The sequence below is a fragment of the Mesitornis unicolor genome, unplaced genomic scaffold (assembly GCF_000695765.1).
Source record: "Mesitornis unicolor isolate BGI_N332 unplaced genomic scaffold, ASM69576v1 scaffold21327, whole genome shotgun sequence".
Classification (NCBI taxonomy): Eukaryota; Metazoa; Chordata; class Aves; order Mesitornithiformes; family Mesitornithidae; genus Mesitornis; species Mesitornis unicolor.
This window is the reverse complement of record NW_010194588.1, coordinates 1,065-21,789: the sequence shown is the minus strand read 5'-3', so window position 1 is coordinate 21,789 and position 20,725 is coordinate 1,065. Positions and strand designations below refer to the sequence as shown.

Below are 20,725 nucleotides of genomic sequence, written 5' to 3'. Positions count from 1 at the left end.
TGATAACACACTGATGTTTTAGGTGTTGCTAAGTAGTGCTTATACTAACTCAAGGACTTTTCAGCTTCCCATACTCTGCCAGTGAGGAGGTGCACAAGAAGCTGGGAGGGAGCATAGCCAGGACAACTGATGTAAACCGACCAAAGGGATATTCCATACCATATAATGTCATGTTCAGTATATAAAGTGGGGGAAGTTTGCCAGGAGGCTGTGACTCCTGCTTTGGACTGGCAGAGCATCAGTCAGCAGGTGGTGAGCAATTGCACTGTGCTTCACTCATTCTGTATATATTTTTAAATACTTAATCTTCATCATCATCATCATTATTATTATTATCATTATTATCATTATTATAATTTCTTCCTTTGCTGTCCTAATAAACTGTCTTTATCTCAATCCGTGAGTTTTCTCACTTCTGTTCTGCTGATTCTCCTCCCCACCCTACCAGGGTGGGGGAGAGCAAGTGAGCAGCAGTGTGGTGCTTGGTTGCTGGCTGGCATTAAACCACTACATAATGGAAGCAGAAAGGATGGCTCTAAGAGCAGTGATAGAGATAAAGATAGATGACTCCTCTGCTTTCTTTCTAAGTCTAACCTAGAAGGTCTTTGCCTTATCAACCACCACCGGAGGACAGCTAGAAGATACACCACACAGTGAGAGCAATGCCACCAACTGCCTTGTCACAAAGGATGAAGCAGAAAGGAAACTGGGAAAGGCCAAGGAAGAGGAAAGCTGGGACCCGATATCATCCTCTTTCCCGAGGGAACAGAGACAGCAACAGTAGAGGAGTGGGAACACTTTCCATCCTCTCCTCCCTCAAGGGCACCACCAACTTCTGCGTTGCCAGTGGCCAGCAATTCCAAACCAAAGGCAAGCGTAGGATGTTGGGCTAAATCCTTTGGGCTGGGAAGCCAGACTGAATATCTTGACATCCTGACAGCCGGGATATATACTGCGGCATCTGTCAGGCCCAGTGTGGGCGAGGTATCATTTTTAAAGGAGAGGAGAGTGCATTACCCAAGCACTGGCTGGTGGAAATTTTGTTTTTCATTTGGAAAGGGCTTTTGTGCCAAACAGCAGAGGCCTGTCCCCAGGACTGCTCATAAATCAGAGCTGAAGTTGCATTTTCAGGATCGTGAAATCTTCACTGGCTGACAGCAGCACTCTTTTCAGAATGGCTCCCTTCTGGACTTGGCCCTTCCCAAGGAGGCCATAAGCTACCAATACAGCTGTGCTTGTGGAACTCCCCCATGGGACGTGCTTATCCCCCCTTCCCAAAATACAATCTTCTAACGATGAAAAAGCATGATAAAAAGCTTTCAATGGGCTTTCTTCCATTTGTTGGATTTATAGAAGCAATAGCAGCCTTAAACATCTGCCAAATCATTCTCCTTTTCAGTTTTGATTATCTGTCTGCTAGTTTGAGGTTAGCTTTAGCTATACAGATGCAAGAAGTGAGAAAGCCATTCAGTTTAGATTTATTCTTAAGAAGTACCGGCTGTCTAAAACAAGGCTATAAAATGTAGGCTCCCTGTCTGGTTTGTTGTATGGTTGCACGGCTTTGTGCTATTAATTGCAACCTGGCTAACAGGTGCTTGCCAATGTCTTTATATCCTCACCACAAGAAAGGATTATATTTCCATCTGGATAAAAGGGTGACACTGTCTTCTAAAAAGAAGTTAAGAGCAGCACAGAGAGGAAGTCCAGTGTAGCACAGCAAGTTGAATCGCTGCTAACTAACGAGAACATGCCCTCTTCTTTGCTCTGATAGACCAAGAGAGGGAAGGGGAAAGCGGCTAACACGATTTTTTCCACATCCACTCCTCTTGGTCAGATGGCCATGAGTTGGACCCACCATTGACTGTGTTCCTTCCAGTTCCCTTGACTCACCCAGCAATGGTGGCAGCCCACTTGTTTAAAACATACTCTCAGCACTGGGGTACCCCTACTAAGAAAAGCACTCATGCATGCACTGCAGGTATATGAGAAGCCCCATACTATGAACTTATAAATTAACCACGGGCTCACTCTTGGTGTGCAGCATCAAAGCATTGCTGCGAAGGACTTGCCCCGCTCTGTCTGGAACAGCCTTCCTCTCAGCTGCCTTATCCCTTCATCTCCTTCCTGTCAGCAATGGTGAACACCCCTTTCCAGTCTTTTCCTTTAGCTCTTAATTTCTCTCTTCTTCCCACCTTGCCTTCCGTGTAACTGCACAACCCTATTAACTCACACTGTTTGTGAAGCCGAGAGCATGAGAAGTGCTGTATGGGACTGTGATGTTAAAACATAAAGTGCCAACCTGAATGCATCTGCAGCTCGTTGGACAGACTGCCACCTCCTGAAGTTACAACACTTTGATCAACAAGGCTTCCTGTTCCCTGAGGGGTTTGCAAAAGGTATTCATAGCCCTTGGGTCCAAAAGATTAAAGGGCTCTGATAGATACCTGTGGTGGCCAGCACCTGGATCTGGAGTACTTGAGCTCATTACCCAAAAGCAACAAAGCCAACTGATCCATGCTAAGCAAATGATGCTCCACGTGCTAAGGGGGGTGCACAAATACCTTGGGGGCATGTTGGTGCCTAATTATGGTGATACAGAGATGTGCGAAACTACTGAAGCAGCAATTGCTTTAGAGAAGAGTTTGACACTTGTTAGTCATACAGGAATTTAAAAATCCCAACATATGCCTCAAGGCTTTTGAAAATTGGACCCAAAGTGCCCACTTGAGATCTTGTCAAGAAATGACACGAGCCAACCCTTGCAAGCAAGTCTCCTGGCACAGACAACATTTTGACTATGTAAACCAGCAGACAAATTGTTGTGTTTTGCCTGTGAAATGAGGGTGTTCAGACTATTCATCTGTTCACAGGCTCAGATCAAATTCAGTATTGGAGCACACAAGTCATATACAGCCTCTGCCATCTCACTGCAAAGCAACTCAGTGAAAGTCAAGGCAGCATTCACTGTATCTTCAATATTAACTTATTTTTCCAAGAGGAAAACAAATTCTGGCTAGTACTGGTTACCTAGATAAAAAAGGAAAAACTCTGCAACTCATTTTCTTCCCTCTTTCTAACCAGTTTATCTACCTCATGTCAAGAATGATCTTGAAGAAAATTCCTGGCATATTTTGCATCAAAAAAATAATAATAATGACTTTTTAAAGTGCTTACTAGACTATTTTATGTATTCGAATATTTTCTTTCACCCTTTAGTCCAGTCTTCTATGGGAGTAAATCATAATCTTTAATTAAACATTCTTGAGTGTTTGGATTTTATCTCACAGATACACCGCGCCCTGCTTGTAAAAATTCCATCGCAGGCAGCCAAAGTGCTTGACTTATTCCAAAGATGAGTTATTAATAAGAATATCTACAGACCACATATTCATAATCTGGTGCCATCCCTCTCCAGGGATCCCAAGCTTTTATCTGCCAGATTACTCACCTGCAGCTGAAAGAGCCATCTCTGGCTGGAATGTAACCCCTATCCCATGCAACTCCTCACCACCACTCTCAAAATTAAGAATGGGTGATGGGTCCAAATGGAGGGCATTTTTAAGACATTCGGGATGTAAACCCCTTCAATTAAATTCACCTCGCTTAAAATATGGCTGTCGCTATCAAATTCCGTGGGTTTCCTCAAGTCCCCAGTCACTTCATCTTGCTTCATTCAGAGAAATCCTCACCTTAGTTGTGAAGTCTTGCAAACGAGGAGGTGCCAGTAGGATGCTAACAGGCGTGATTTCGCTCTGCAAAGTGGTCCCAGGTTTCACCCTCACCTGGCACAGCACACAGCTTCGTGATGGCCAATGCCAGCTGGGGCACTGGCCCCGTTCTGACTCAGAGGGGGGAGTACCTTGGTCTGAAATGACCGTAGGCAACGAGAACTTGCAAAATACTTCCCCGAGCCAAGAGGTAAAAGCTGGTGCCAGCCGTGAGCTCACCAGCACCACTCCCCACCATTTCTCACTTGCCAATCTTCTGCTGCAGCATTTTTAGCTTGCTAGGTGCGCCGGCTCATCCCACTCTCAAAACGTTTAGCAATCGAGAACAGCGATAGCTTGAGGCTGCCACAGCAGCCAAACACCCAAACAGGCAAAGGCAAAATGTGAGAGAGGAATATTGCGTTACCGAGCTCGTTAGCCTTCACAGGCGACTTGAAGCGCTCAAAACCGTATCATTCCTAACTGCAGAAGGCAGGGTGCAGCTATCCCACAGAAGGAAATCCATAGGAAATCCTGCTGGCATGAAATACACCTGGGAGACAGCCTGCAGGAGCCTCTAGTGAGCAAGCCCCATGCAGCTGATGGAGAGATGATAAGGAGTGGTGCCTTTCAGCACCAGGCTGGGGCAAGACCCTGCTGCTGCAGGCAGCCACCAGCAACCACCAGTCTTGTTCCTTCAGCACAGACCCACCCACAGCAGCAAGCCATGCTCAGCACTGCCTGCCCTTTCCCAGGCTCTGGTTTAGCAGAAGACATTAACCTCATACACTGGTGGGCATTCAGCACACTGCTGGGTCCCTGTGCAGAGCTCTTCAGCTTTACATGCGGCCCTCACCAGCTTCCAAGAAAAGTCACATCCTGGAGGAGCCACTAGAGCCAAGGAAAAAACTGGTCTCCAAGCCTGGACTTCATGTGACACCCAAAAGAGACTCCTGCCCTCCTACACCACCATTCTCCACATCCACAACACTTGCCTCGGAAACCTTTGATTTTCAGACCTTCCACTCCTACAAGAAGAGATGGAGCAGCAGCAAAGGGAGCTAATGTTGCCTGGAAAAAAAAGATAAACACGCTCCAGCTGCAGAGAAAGGAACCTCCAGGCAATTTTGCTGGGGAATCATGCCATGAGCAGTGGATGCTTTTTGGATTTACTTCTTCTCTGCCTTGGCATCTACAGATATGTGGAGGTATTCGTGTGAGAAAATCTCTGGTTTGGAAAGCAGGATGCTAGTGAGGGGGGTGTTGAAACAGAGAAGGGAGGAAGAATCATTCTTCTGCATTCTCCTCTTGTTGAAGGTAAAGGGGAAGAGCTTTAATAAAAACAGAATTTAAGCAAGCCCCTCCAAAGCAGTGACATAAGAAAGACCTGACTGCCCACACAGGGCAAAAAAATAATGCAGGAGGGTAGTGCAAGACGTCGGAGCAGTTTTATGAGGGGTTTCCCTGAGTCAGCACAATTGAAAACATCAGGAAATCTCAGAGGGAAAAGTTTGATCCAAAATCTCTCACCTGAAGACACTCAGATAGTTTGAGCTTACATCTGGGTGTGAACTTCGAAGCTTGGGCTACTTTCTGTGCAACTGCCGACTGAATCAAACATGACCCAAGCAACATCTGGAAATCTAGTGATCCACAGGGGCATTCTGCAGCTTTTGTCAGTCACCAATTTATCAGAAGTTACTCTCTAGATTTCCTCCTTTCATTTATTTATAAGTACTTTTGTTTTTAAAGTATTTATTTTCAAGTACTTACTATTTCTCTTATAATAAGTATTTGTCAGTACTTTCTTTCTTTTTTGGCAGTATGTTTCATCCATCCATTCATGCACCCAACTCTGGTCTAAGTCAGAAGATTTTAAGTATTTCCTCAAACAGATAACTCTGGCTGGGATGGCAATGTCAGCATGGAGAAGCTTTTTCTGGCCCTCTTTATGTTTCTGTTCTTTTTGGAGAAAAGGATGTTCACATTTTAATAAAAGGACTGAAAAATACATTAATCTTTATTAAACCGGTAGAGCCAATTGACAAGGCTAGGACTGGCTGCTTCCTCCCCTCTCCCTTCATGCCCTTCCGCAGTTTCCTCTCCTCTGTTCTGACACTTGTTTGTGTTTGGAAGCAGCCTGCTCCCTCCCTCCCGACTGGGACAGGGGATGAGAGGGGAAATGTCTGGATGCATTTAGCCCAATTAAATGTTGGCATCACATTCGGTCTTTTCAAAAAGCACGTAGGAAACTTTAAACGCCAGGCTGGCCGCTGCAAATTGATGCCTCCCCATTTACATTTCCTTGCATCAAGCCACAAACACACTAGGTATTAATTGTCATCAAGCATGTCTGCCACAAACCTCTCTTTAATATCATTCACAAATGTTCTGCTAAAACCTTTCGTCTTTCAGCAGATCACTTCCATAATCCCATGCCACTGATGAGTTTTGGCAGAGCTAAAGAGCGAGCTGTGTTTACTGCCGACAACTCCCCTCACTTTCATTTTTCAGCTGCCGCAGCAGCGCACAAATTCTGCAGCGGCATTCCCTGCCCAGTGTCACCTCAAATGCACATCGTTCCTTCGAACAACGTGTTTGCTCACAGGGGCTTTACAGCAAATAAACAAACACACACAAGCCCTGCATGTGTGGTCTGTACATCATCTTGAGCCATCTGCTCTTTTGACAAGATGCTGGTCCTACAGGAAGAGTCATGGCATAAACCTAAGTGGCCCCGAGCACAGCGGCAGTGCCCACCTTCCTCCCACAGACAGAGTGTAATGTCCTGACACCCATGGGTGCCACAGTGACCCAGCAGGGATAAAACCTGTGCTCTGCTGCACAGGGGGTCACAATCCTAATAGAAGGCACCTGGAAGTTTAACTTCTGGGTGAGAAAGAAGCAGCTGAGGAGGGACAGGCACAGTTGTCTCTCTCCAGCTACTTTTTCTTCTTCTGTTTTAAACAACTAGATTTTGTTCTTCCCACTCCTGAGAAAAGTCCTTTAAAAATGAATGAGACTAGTCATACAAATGAATTAAGGGCCATTTTACAGTGTTACTAAATTAAGTGCATTCTATATGGTAACTGAAGAGTTCGGTAGAATTCATGAAACTACACTGAGACCTCAGATGATTTCCAGAGCGGCTGGAAGGGTTTAAGGAACTAAACAGAAGAAACCCCAAAAGCCCCACTTTGCACAGCATTCACTGCAACATCCAAATCAGCAACATACTTCCACATTACTACTACAGCTCTGCCCTCCAACATGCGTTCACAGCTCTGATTAGATCCAACCTCAAGCTAAGGTTTAAATGTACTGAGGCACGTCTCCAGCTGATTTCAGTATAAACTGCATGTCTGGGATCCGATTGCACAGAGAGGTCCACAGTCACTGCTTGCCAGCTGACGACTTGCAAAGTCGTACACAGACAGAGCAGTGATCCACTTGGGCCATATTCTCATTGGTAAGAGCAAGTGGATGCTCTTGCTTTGCTTTTAATAAACACTTGGTCCATGCAGTTTAAAATATGCTCTATGCATGCTCATACATAGTGATCTTTGAGGACAGGAAAAGTCTCTCATCACTTTTTGATTTTGGAGAAAAAAGGGTGCTTGCCAAAGAGTGCTGAGATAAACAACCTGTGCTGCTAGTTACACGATTTGGTACCTGCACAATAGGGTGGCCCCCCGCAGATGCCTTCACAGCCCCTCGACTGCCTTCTGTCTCGTAATGAGCTCGGTGGTGGGATTTCGGCTGCACTTCAATACGCAGTTCATAAGGTCCTGAGTGAGATGGCAGCTGCCAATCAAGGGCCGGCAGGGATGGGCTATAATGGAAAGGAAAATGTATTAAAAATTAACATCAAGTATACTATCACAAACCACAAGCATCCAGCACTATTAGAGACCGTTTCGCAGTTCGTCCTTCACTATCTTACATTTAAAATTTCATCAATATGGATAACACCACGACATAAGTAATTTAGAAGGTAATGGTTATTTTATGAAGATTTATGGGTTGAGCATATCTGATGGCCCAGATGCTATCCGATTTTTAAACAAAATGGAAAAATATTAAGACACAGCTTACAAATATCTTAATATATTGATTCTTGAACCAAAAGGAGAAAGGTAGGCAGAAAAATGCAAAGGAATTTAAGGAAGAAGATTTCTGCTGTGAAAGTGTAATGCCAAACCAGCTCTGGAGGAGTTCTGCATTTAATGAATCTAATGGATTTCAACAAATCTGCTCAGTTTACAGGGGGCAGAAAGAAGAAAAAAAGCCATTTCCCAGCTTCCTTCCCAGCACAAAACACGTCAGAGTGCCTCAAAGCAAAGACAATCTCTTTCTGGTTCATGCATTGCAAGGAAGCAAGCTCTGAAGTCAGAACTTGCTTACAAATCCTACTAGCCATGACGCACAAGCCCAAAGAAAACCCAGCTCACCCTTCTGGCCCTGTACTGACTCGGTAATTAGCTAAAATACGAAGGACTCATTACCATCACACAAGCAAACAGACCCAACAGCATGCAATGGTGGGGAAGTGTCATTCTTAGAAACCCACTTCCAGTGTAAAACCACACTTGAAAATAGTCAGGAGAGCTCAACTGTAAGAAATGCCATGTTGATGCTTTGGGTTGAAAAAGAAAAGAAAAAGAAACAAACAAGCACTGTAGAAAAAGAAGGCCTGAGTCAAATTCACTGATCTTAAAATCGAAGCAAAAAGCTTCACGATGAAAATGCTAATTTCATGTCTACCATATATTCTTCCCTTTGGTGAATTCTCCTCACCTTCAAAAGCCTTTATTTTACAAGCTGTAGTCTGAATACTCCATTTAACCATCCCAGTGACCCACACACTAATCCAGTGTGCTGGTGGCTCCTCAGGCATTGCAGCTCTCACATCCCCCAAAGCATGCCTGCTGTCAGGACAGAGACTTTAACAACTTGCTCCAGCTCTTTTTTAACTTTGCCTTTTTTTTTTTTAAGTGCTCATCCAGCCCTTTACCACCAGCATGTTTAACTCACATCTGCTAGTGCATATGTACATATACACTGATGGGACTTCAGGAGGTGCTACGTTTCTCTCCATTATCTTTCTTCACTACTTATAAATTTGAGCCACGTGATGTGAACACCTACAGACATGCACTACACAGGTTAAAGGGGTCAGCTGGAGCCCCTGAGCTGTGCTACCCCAGCAGGGTCCAAACTTCCAGCTGCTCTGCTCTCCAGCCCTCAGGACACAGAGCATCCTCAAAAATAACAGGACAGAGAAAAAACCAGCAGCTCTCAGTTCAGCCCAAATGGGAGCTTATCCAAAAGAAAAACATTGCCTCTGTGAGAGGTCCCAGCTCCCATGAACATCTGGATCCAGCAAGAGCCAGTGGGGCATCCTCTGCAGAGATAAGACCCCACCAGGGACAAATCCTGAATTTGGCTATTGTCCCCTCAAGCACAGGAGCCCTAGCCTTGGCTAGAAGTAGGATGCTACATCTTCTAAGCTTCTGTGCAAGCCTCTCCCTCAAAACGGGCAAGGCCCACCACAGGGGTAAGAAAAAGCTCTTTTGCTATTTGACACTCAAAGAGATGGCAAAAAATTACAGGCAAATTGACATTGTATATAGCTGCTATTCTTTGCCTAGTATGTTAGATACACATACTTCAGTCTGAAAAAGTCTCAAAAAAAAAAATTCTGGATAAACCATATTTGACTAATGATAAATGACAAAGAGCAGAGCAAAACAGCTGTGTCTCTCCTGGTGATGATCACCACACATTTTTAAACAGATGTTTCTGGTTTTAAGTAAATTCTCACTCGATGGATCTTTTTTTTTCCTGAGGACTCATCTATCAGACTAGAAATTTTTAACACTTAATTAAAAAGGACAAGTCTGATCCGCAGCATGCAGCCCTCAAGTGAAGAGGGCTGGGGTTTTTTTTTGAGATATATGGAAGTAAGTAATAGTTCCATAACTAATTACATCTCTTTAAAAACCGAAGAAAAAACCCACAGAAAACCCTTTCAAATCGGCACCTGAAAATGTCAGTATGATTAAATTGTAAATTCATGTTCTTAAATAAAGTCTGAAAATAAAAATGCAGTTTGCTGTTAGCCTGCAATCTACCATCAAAATTCCAAAATACCACCTGCCCAATTATAAATTGACAATTAATGGCAGTTTTCCTGATAAAGGAAGCAGAGTGATGCATTTAACAGTGTCATGGGCTGGGGTTGTCAGTGCTATTTCCTATGTTAGGTTATCTTCATCATGCACTTAATTTCCTGCGGCTAAACGTGGTTAAAGGAAAAAGTCACCAAGCAAATGTGGTAAAATCAGATCTGGTTGCTGCAAATAAACCTTATCAATTTGAAAAGTCCCAAACCACCTCATCCAGCCGGCATCACGCGGAGGGGAGGAGAGCCCCTCCACAGGGGTCAAGAAGAGAAATAAAAGGTCTTCATGCAGTTTTCCTATCAAATATACATCAGTGTATTTTTCTCAGATCGAATTTTCCGCCAACTGTAAAAACTGTCCCATTCCTTTCTACGCCATAATAAATCTAACTGTACTCTTCCTAAATGCTGTAATGACGGATGGTAGTTTCAAGGCGGGTTCACAAAACCTGGTGTTAGGCTGTAGAAAACTCGCTCAATGTAACTCCATCCTTCATAAATCAGATTACAAAACAGATGAATAGTGATTTATTTTGCATACACCAGATACACAATATGATTAAATCAAAAACAGATTATCCAGTCTGGCTGACTTCTGCCTTTAGGAGAAAGATTTATCAAGTTACAAAAAAAAAGAAGAAAGATACTAAGCAGCACACTGGAATACAGACAGGGAGGAAACGGAGCCAAAAACTTCTACTAAACTTTGCAAAGGTGTTTAAGCCCCACTTGCACATGACTGCTATGCATTTGGGAATTAAATTACTATTACACCTTCTAAGCTACTAGATGCCCAAGGCCACCTGAAAAAGAGATTTGCAAACATTTTTGTCCTTCACTGGACTGCTGTGCAAAAGGTGTCGGAACAGCAGCCAGCCTCACGGAGGGACTAATACTGCTCACTACCATAGCACAGAGTCACCCACCCCAGAGAGCTGCCTGACACCGGCACAACTCACAGGGTGGTGAGCCAGTTCCCACACCCAAAGTAAAGCTAGTGACTTAGACAGAATGCGTCTGAGACTGGGTGCCTTGCACTAAACTTACTTTTACCAACAGGGAGTGTTCCTTCAGCAACAAAAACAGTAGAGAAACCACAGGGCTGCTGAAACTCTTACCAGGCCGCTAGCTTGCCCCTGCTTCAACTGTGCACCAAATGCAAATATGGTTACAATTTATTATTTATTACCCATGTCTCGCATTGAAGCGAATGGCTGTTAAAGATCCTTGTGTGCTTCTTGGAAGAGTAAGAAAAGAACGATGATGCCTATGTGCCCACCAACTTGATTGTGGTCAGAAAAGCATACCTGCTTCACATTTCACCTATGAGTTAACGTGGGTAGATTTTGCTCTCTTTTTTTTTTTTTTTAATTTCCCGTCTGACAATTGAGCAATCTGGCTGCGAGCTGTTAAAATAGATGCTGCATCCCACCCAAAACTTGGCTGCATTTTGCTGGCATGCGGAACAAGTAGCTCCTCTGTGGAGTGCATGTGGTGCACTGGAATTCCTCACACCGCAGCCTGAAAATGCAAGTTGTTGTCATACTCCCAGATAATACCTAACAGTACTGTCCTAAAATTCCACGTTCAGAGATCGATTTGCATGGGAAGTTTTACATTTGTTGACTTAGAGAAAGAACAATAAATTATTGTTGTGGGAATGGAGACGAGTGGTGCTACAAGGAGCTGGTGAAGGGAGACCACTAATAAGATGCTCATAGGGCATTTGAATGAACTGAAGAACAGTCAGGAGGAGGGATTAAACCAGTCAGGGGAAGATTAAATCGAACAAACAAACAAATCAGTTTACTCAGGCAGGCTTCCAAGCAGTCTTCAGCCTTATAGTACAGCAACCTAACGTAACCAAAAGCCACTGCTACGTGGTGGCAAACCAAATTTATTGGAACACCCAAATATCCCCATCCAGCATGAATACAGCAGGAGAGAGAAAAAGGTCAGGGGTACTGTGGGCTTTTCTTGGTCCAATCCCTCCACCCCTCAATTAACACTAATGAGCCTCAGTAGATGGTCACTGACACAGCCACAAGTTCCCATTTCAGTTGGTCCTCCCCATGCAGCCCTGCCTTTGCTTTGTCTGAGGAACTTCCTCTCGCTCGCCATAAACACGCAAGCTTGCCACAAACACAGAGGTCAGCAAATCGGGTGCTGCTGCACCAGTGACTATCTCATCTGATAGCTGGTGCCCTTTTCCACCTTCAGAAATCCCCAATTTCTCAAGAAATTCAACTTCTCCCAAGTAAGGTTTTCCTCTATCTCATGATCTGGACCAAAACATCTATTAAAAAACCAACCAACCAACCAACCAAAAACCAAACAAACCATTAAAAGCAACTAAAAGGTTCACAAATCAAAAGAAAGAAGGAAAAAATACGCAACATTTTAAAAATCACGATTTTTAAGGAAATCACACGGTTTGTGGCCTCAATGAACAATTTTTGAATGTCGGAGTTTAACACTCAAACACAGTCACAAACGTGGAATCCAAAAAATCCACAAAACGTAAACAGGCCCATTGATGCAGACAAAAGGCAAATGTGCTTTTGCAACTGGTAGGCAGGTATCCAGCCATAAATTCTTTGGGTGCAAACTGCAGCCTCTATATGTAAAACTACATGACCCTTTGACTGTGAGGTCAAGAACATACATGTATATTTTTGAGGCTGAAAAAGAGACTGCAGCTAAAGGAAAATGTGGCTTTCAATGGTTAAAAAAAAAATAAACTGCACAAGAAAATACAGTAGGGAGCTTTTATAGGCCACCTGGAACTGGGTGTCTATTTCTGGAAATGCCGTTTGGTGTGGTAGACCTCATACATGCCATATGCTCGACCAACAAACCCAACCATTTCTCTTCCTCCTCCCGCCAAAAAAAATTACATTAAATAAAAACTCAAGTGTTACAGGCCAACACACTTCTTGGATTAAACTGATGGCACTGGAAATCTTCACAATGCATTACTTTTCAACAAGAAACTGTCTCTAGGAAATGTCAGGTTGTGATTAGTCAAATACCGTGGCTAAAGAGGAAGTCATTAAAAATGTGTAAGAAATCCAGCACTTTCATGAGTGCTTGTACTTTCTGTTGTGATATGGGATTATTTTGAACATGTTGATGAGCAGGTAAAAAATAAAAATGGGATTTTGATTTTGGAAATAGTCACTAATACTGCCCCCATATCCGAGGGCTGAAGTCCAGTCCTGTATTTCCATTTTGGCTTTGACATTTTTGCCCGTGAGAAATTCTGCATTACACAGCACTAAGGAACGATGGAGAAATGTCACAGAAAGGAACACAGCTGAGATAGCAAGGGCTGGAGAAACACAGTGTCACCTGCTCATACAATAACTGCCTGGTGAAGTCCTTCTTTTTAAACTATTTGCTACATTAACTATAAAAGAGAGACTACAGACAGAAACTTCTTGCATTTGAGTGAGACTGTGCAATGCATAAATACTGAAAGAAAAAAGAAAAAAACCTTGGAGTAAAAAGCTAAAGCTGAATTTCACAAAGACCATTTCTTGTCTCTCCATGTAATGAATTACCTTCAATAGTTTTTGGGGCAGACTGGTACAGTTAGGTAACCCATTTTGGTTTGGAAAAGGTATGATTCCCATCTCTACCTCAAGGTGTGTTCCAACACTTCCTCTTAATATCTGCTTGGTCTCTAGGCATTTTCTACACCCAAAGATTTGGTGCCGGGCCCTGGGCTGCAACCAGAGCACTGCAGACAAATCCCCAGCAGATCTGGGTTACCCCATGCAGCTTCAGCTCCCACAGCCATCCGTAGCACTCACAGGCCGAGTGTCCTACAGGAATAGAGTCACATGATCGTAGCCCTTCAGGGGGATGTGCAAGCCCAAATCCGCTCCAAAGACCCCAGGGCCTGGGGACAGGGCTGAGGCTCTGAGTTCAAGGTCTTCGCGAGCAGTCAAGAGAAGAATGAGGCAAGGAAAGACTGCATTTCTCTTAAGGCAGGCATTGCAACACTCTTACTATATACTCTTATTATTCCTTTGCTCCAGAACTTGAAAAGCCTAAAGAGGATTGAGCTTTAGTGACAATAAGCGAAAAACGTAATTGATTTTAGAAACAATACCAAAAAGCCGTTTCCCTTTTAGACTTATGCCCGCTACAAAGCCCCGGGAAAGGAGAAAGCGCCCAGCCAACGGTCTGCCTGGGACCACCCCCACATTGATGGGAACGCAGGAGAGGGAGGGAAAGGCGTCAGTGATTTTCCAAGGCACGTTGGCTTTTGATGAAAATTCTACTGTGCATTCAGGAAGAGACAGAGGAGGTAATCAAATCTGGTTATCTCAAAATCATTACGACCGGGCAGATTTTGGAGCCCAAGTTGTTTGTTGGAACCCACCCCTGCAGCCATCGCGTTTGAAATAGAACAGATGTGTAAAATAACAGGAAAAAAATCCAGCTCTGTTGTTACAAATTCTTAACGAATTTTTTTTAAAGATTTAAAATAACATAGTTTCTGTTGCGTAGGCTGTGATCCTGTTGACGTCCGTGCTCAGCTGCCCAGCACTTTCATATACATAAAATGAAAGGTATTTTTGGTGGAAGGAAGCACAGTCAGTGTATCTGATTGGTAAAATAACTTAACATCACATTTTGAGAGTAACTTCCAACTGCCCTAGAGCACGAGTTAATGAGATCACATGGAAACATATTGAGAACCAGGAAACATATTTTATACAAGACCAAAACAGTGGAAAAAAATGTTAAATACACAACGTAGTGGGGCTCCGTTCTGTATGCTTCACCTTTCTTGTTTGTGTTAGCGCACAGGCATGCCGGGTGCCTCCCGATGGACTGCAGCAAAGCACCTACAGGCCACTCACTGCAGCGGAAAGATAAAAGCCTGTTTGGTCAAACTGTTCTATTATTGCCCTCAAAGTCTTTGGCAAAAAGCAGCCCCCCGATACAAAAGCCAGCGGTGAGCCTCTCTGACGATCATGGGCTACTTGGCACTTCAGTGGGAGAACATAAAAGGCTTTTTTTTTTTAAGTACACAGGAAGGCTCTGAAGGATTTGCCTGGTGTTAGAAGTCTCTACTCCAACTCTGAAAGGCAGTGAGCTCTTCTTTCTGGATGGCTTGGGCAGACCCAAAGGGGTTGCTGCGTTTCCCAGCACTGAATTGAGCCAGGGTCCTGCAAGGACCTTGGGCAATGCAGAGAGGAGGAAGAAAACGGTGAGAAAGGGGACCTCAGCACTACACACACAAAGGGCCATGGACCATTCAATCTCAGTTTTGGAAGTCAGCACATGGCAGAGAGGTGCTGGCTGGAGAAAAGTGAGACTGGCAAGGCTGGGAGTCAGGGAATGCATCACTAATAAAACATTTCAGCTACATGCCCACTTCTTTCATTTTGAGGAGGACAGCTTTGCTGTCAAAAGCAAGAAGCCAGTAGTGCTTGGGAAGGAAGAAGAGGGTGGTGGTCATCACAACCAGAGACCAGGATCAGACTGCAGACTTCGGGAAAGCCAAACTCTTTTCCTGTACCATGTGCCTCTGCATACACAGCCTTCAGAAGACTTCAAAATAAAGACCATAACTGAGACCAAAAGAGAAAGCAATGGATCTAACTCAAATTCTGGCTATTCTGTGGTGCTTCCTACATGCAGTCCTCTTATGATAAATAAACATGACCAGAATATTGTGGGCAAATAAGGTTTTCTTCATAAAAATGATGGGGAAGGGGAGAAAAAGAGTATTACTGTCCAACACAGACAGGAAAAGGAGATTGATAAACAACTTTCAGATGAAGTGAAGTAAAAGCTGAAATAATGCACAAAAGAATCATATTCCTATTCTGTTTTATTCATTGTATACAAAGCGTTAATGCAAAAGGCCCTGTAACATCCATACTAATGGGACCACCTCCTTGTTCTGCAACAAAAGCATACTAAGATGTGATGAACTATTAAAGTAAAGGCACAGGTTTGATGGTACCAAATTGTTCCGCTGCCTAAGGAGCTTCTGAATACCTCATTTCCAGACTGCCCAGGCTGGGACTCATCCCCTGGGAAGCAGATAACCAGTTACCCATGCATGGCCACCCCCTAGAACAGACTTTTAAACCCTTCAAGGTTTTACTCACAGTCATGCTATACTAACAAGAGAGGCAGCGTCACAAGATATGGCTAAGTAGAATGAGTGGATGGGCAGATCCGGCAGGAAGCAGAGACAGGAAGAGGACGGAGAAAACAAACATGCAATAAAGATATTATTGGGATTGCCCTCTAAGTCGGGGTTCCTTACCTCATGTAGGATGTTGGAGACAGAGACTTTGGTTTGGCCCACTGGTAGGGATGTTGTGGCACAGACAGGTACTGCTCGCAGAAGTTTCCTTTCCTGATGTGCTGAAAGCTGGAGAAGTCTTCTGGTGACAAATCGGCAGTTGGCGATATGGTCCCATGGTCCTCGCCAGCTGGTTCAGTCTTGAGAGTCATGGACGGGGTATGGTCAATGGCGGTCTTCCTCGACTTGATGGGAATCCCATCATTCATATCTATGGTGCTGTCGGTGGTGAGGGCGTTGATGGCGGCGACGATGGCGGAGCTGGTGTACTGGTTGGTGTTCCCCAGCCATGTCTCATCCGTGACGCTCACCCGTGGCGAGTTTTGTGGAGAAGGCGTGGGGGAGTGGTGCGGGGAGTAGGAGGTCTGCCGGCCATTGAGGTTGTACTTTCTCTTGTTGCAAGGAGATGGAGGCCTGGAGTTGCGAGCCCCTAGCCAGTTCTCCTCCGTGATGCTCGTCCTGGGAGACGTCGACGGAGAGTGCCTTGGAGAACTGAGCAAAGTGCAGGCCACCATGCTGCGCTGGTAGCCCTCCTCGGTGTCGGTGGTCTTTGGAGAGACACATGGGGACTGCCACGGAGAGGTCTGGGGTGAAGTGTACGGATATGAGTAGTTAGACTCATAGGAAGACGCTTCAGAGTTGCAGCTTCTGGAAGACAAGCTACTCGCTGGACTCAGGCAGGATGGGTCTCTGTATGCCTCGATGTTTGGTAAGTTCAAAGTGGCAGTGGAAGGTGACCTCTTGGCGTTTGGGATGGCCTCCTCAACTTCATCATGGAAAAACTGGTTGTTGTTATGATGAAGTCCCATGTAAGAAGTGATCTCAATTCTAGGGCTCTCCAGTGCTGGCGCTCCATTAGGTCTGATGTTTGGCGGCAGGTAGTACTCAGAGGCCCCACTGTCGATGTGTCCTCCGTATCCTGAAGGATGGTTTGTTGATGGGACAACTGAAATGACAGGATTTGATGTCTGGAGGCCATGACATGGAGTTGACAATGAGGAATGTGCCACATTTAGAGGCAAGCCAGCATTTACATTTGAAGATGTATAATTATACTGTTCTGGAAAACAAACAAACAAACAAACAAGAATGATATGAGGTGCTGCACAAATATACTCGCTTAGTAACACCCTGCTGGAGTGGAGGGACATGGCACAACACACACACAAGCATAATTCTCCTTAACCCAGCCCACAGGTGTGCCATGCTAGGGGAGAAACTGCAGACTAGCACCCTTGAAAATGCCATTAACTGAACAGCATAAGACAAACTATTTTGGGAGGGGGATGTACAAGGACTGAATTTGTCTCCAGGATACTCCTCTTATGTGAACCTTTAGAGCAAAAAATCGAGTCTTCAAACCACATTACTTCAGCATTCAGAGACTGCAGTGCTGCTCAAGAGATGTGCTTTTACATAAGTGAGCCTAATTCCCTCCCTGAAAAGTTGGAACACACAAAAAACACAAGACAAAAACCAAAAGTGGAGACAGACTAGAGCAAAGAACATGATCAACTGCATTCTGTTAAAAAAAAATACACACAACCAAAATTTCCATTACAGCAAGTTTCCAACTGGTTCCAGTTAACTAGGATTTTGGAACATGACAGAACTATTGACCTGCTCTGGTTTCTGGGACCACTTATCCTCCAGCCCAACTGGCAGAGGCCAGGTGAAGGATAAACATGGATGTCTCACTACTCCGCGACAGATGAAATTCCACTGAAACTGCTGGTTATTGCGTGCGCCACGTGCGCTGCCAGCAGCACTCTCTTGGCTAATGGTCCAGCCATTTAACAGCTCCGGGTGCGTAAAAGCAATAGCAGAGTTGCACAGTCGGTGCAGAAATCCTGGAAGGTGACAGATCCCATCACAGACTTGTGCCAATGGGCTCCCAGACCCAGCTCAGGGGAAAAACCTTTGTGTGCCTCCATCCTTGCTGTGCTATGGCGACCAGCATCTCAAGGCTGGTCCGCAGGAGATCATCGCTGCCTCACCTCACTGTCAGCATGCTGAGGGGACTCCCTCAGCTCTGCTCCCCTGTCCCGGCGATGCACATGTGTCTCTCTTTGCCACCCAGAGACACCAGTGGGCAGCATGTGGGGAGATGGGCAGCCCTCATCCAAGGGCAAAATGCCCCTGGGCCTCTGAGCAGTGGTGGGATCAGGAGTCATCAACCCATGCTTCCTGATACAGGGAAGCTCTGTGTCACTAGCACACATGGGCCAGAGCCCTGAATGTCAGCACCTCTTGCCTTACTGGGAAAAGACAGCAAAAGCTTTCCAGCAGGGACAACAGCTGCTGAACTTTGAGTCCAGGCACTGCTGTTCTGCAACTCCTCTCAGCAGGTTGGAAACGCACCCAGCTCAACCCCAAGCTGTGCTTGCAGCACATCAGCCCTCCCTGAGGTTTATAATGGCAGCAGCACTTTCCTGCAGGATACAGGGGAAACTCTGTGTCTCCCACAGTCAAACCTCACGGGGAACTTGTCCCCTCTCCTCTCAGGAGCCAAGCTCCCTTGGCAGCCCCCCTTGCCCACCTTCCCTAGGGAGATGTGGAAAAGCTGTGTTAATTAGCTTTAAAAAAACTGTTATTCCCCAAGGGGACCCACTCCTCAGGAGCACTGCAGATGCAAACGAGCCTTCAAACTGGTAAGGCAGCCAGATATTCTCTTTCTTTTCTTTATCAGCTCAGTCCTCTCCGGTGTCATCCTCTGGCAATCCCGCACTCGCCTTTCCTGCTGGCAACGACTCCAAGGTGCACAGTACACTTAGGAAAAATTAATGTGCTGTCACAGTTTCGCAGCAAGCCTGTGATGTTCCAGCTGATGTATGTCACATCAGGTAACAGTCAGGAACGCTGGGCGACACCACCTTTTGAACTCACTCTCCAGCCTGCCTTCAGAGAGCGGCCATTTACTGAGGAAGGGTCATTAAATTACACGGGAGCGTGCCACAAATAAAACTGGATTATTCAGAACAAGCTGCAGCTTCACACTCTGTTCAAACAACAAGACAGGCAGGAACTATGGAGTAAGAGGTGCTACTTTGACGAGGATAATCTGACTACAGCGGTCACAGCAAGGCACAGATCTGCCTGGGGGATTAAGAGTCCCCTCCTTCCAAAATTAGTCCCCTTTTGTTGCTGCCCTGCCACATGGCCACGCCACTCAGTATCACCACAACCAACACCACTTCCCTCTTGCTCTTCATGGAAAAAAAGAGCCCAAAGTGGCACAACAGTGGTAGGACATTCTACTGTTTCAGAAATTAGCTCTGAGGAAAGGGTCTAAGCAGCTCCTTCAAGGCAGCTTCAATCCCTTCACTGCTTCCTCCAGCTCCAGAGGAAGGTAATGGTGATATCCCTGGCACTGCACTGCTGCCACCACGACACTGGCCTAGGCTGTTCTCCCCCGTGGGCCCTTCCACAGCCTTCTGGCCTGGTATGTAGGTGGATGGAGCTGGTGACACGGCTCTACCATGCAGCCGGATACTCTGAGCAGGGGACCATGGGTTCTGTACCCATCAGGTGTGCTTTGGAGACTAGGTGCAACAGCAGCACCTAGCCTTTAGAACTTTTATTAAAAATACATAGGTAAACAAACATAACAGCAGGGGTAATTATTACCTGCGTGAAAAGTACTGTGCACCCAGCAGTTCTCTTAAAATCTAATGCATGACTACAGTGAAGTTCAAACCCTGAAGTCTGCTGGAGATCTGCAGACCAGGCTGAACAGGCAATATAAAGACCAGCTTTTGGAATCCAGTTGGTTTTGTTTAGTTTTGTTTTTAAATAATTAAAACACAGCCTCAAGTGCTTCAAGCAACAAGTTCCTCTAATGCACATGGCAAGGAATAACTTCCTTTAGAACTATTAGGTGTATTTTTTAAAAGTCAACTTTTAAAGTGACAAGAAAAATAGCATGTCATACAACTTCTCACACAATAGTACTCAAACCTGAAAGAAGCAAGATCCAAAGACTTGCAAATGTATTTAGGGATCTTACATTTTCAGGCAACATGTAGAAAGTATGCCCACCAAATATAAAAGCTCCAAAGCCAGAACTGGGAACAGGTCCGAGTCCTTGTTTGTGAGCTAAAAACCACCAGCTACAATTTCAGAAAAAGTACATTCTTCTCAATAACTTCCATATTTACAAAATTCATCAAACGCACATACATAGTCAGCATTCGAAACATGCTGACATTTTCCTCGCCAGGGTGAATGAGACATGTAGAAATAAAATGCCAGTCCTGAGAGACAGGTGATGGACATGGCTACAAAGGCATGAAACTGCACCACATAATGCAGCTGTGTAGGTTATTTTCAGTGCTGATACGGACGAAAGGAAGGTAACGCTTTGACATGGAGACACTGTCATGATCATGACCCACAGAGGCCCCCAGGACCTGAGCACTTACTACCAAGATACTTTCAGTGGTGTATTTTAAAATCTTGAGCCAAACCCCAGTACCAGAGAGATCAGTGCAAGCCTGCAAC

The 20,725-nt window shown here is 44.9% G+C and overlaps 1 protein-coding gene across 1 annotated transcript; it reads right to left on the bottom strand.

The window, feature by feature from the left end:
* Positions 1-2,689: 2,689 nt before the first annotated feature.
* On the bottom strand, positions 2,690-17,376 carry LOC104543291 (nuclear factor of activated T-cells, cytoplasmic 1-like). The gene is made up of 4 exons (XM_010187867.1): positions 16,187-17,376; positions 7,380-7,539; positions 6,209-6,290; positions 2,690-2,871 (listed from the first exon to the last, which is right to left on the bottom strand). The coding sequence occupies exons 1-4, from the start codon at positions 17,374-17,376 to the stop codon at positions 2,690-2,692; spliced, it is 1,614 nt and encodes a 537-aa protein (XP_010186169.1).
* Between the last annotated feature and the right edge of the window lie 3,349 nt (positions 17,377-20,725).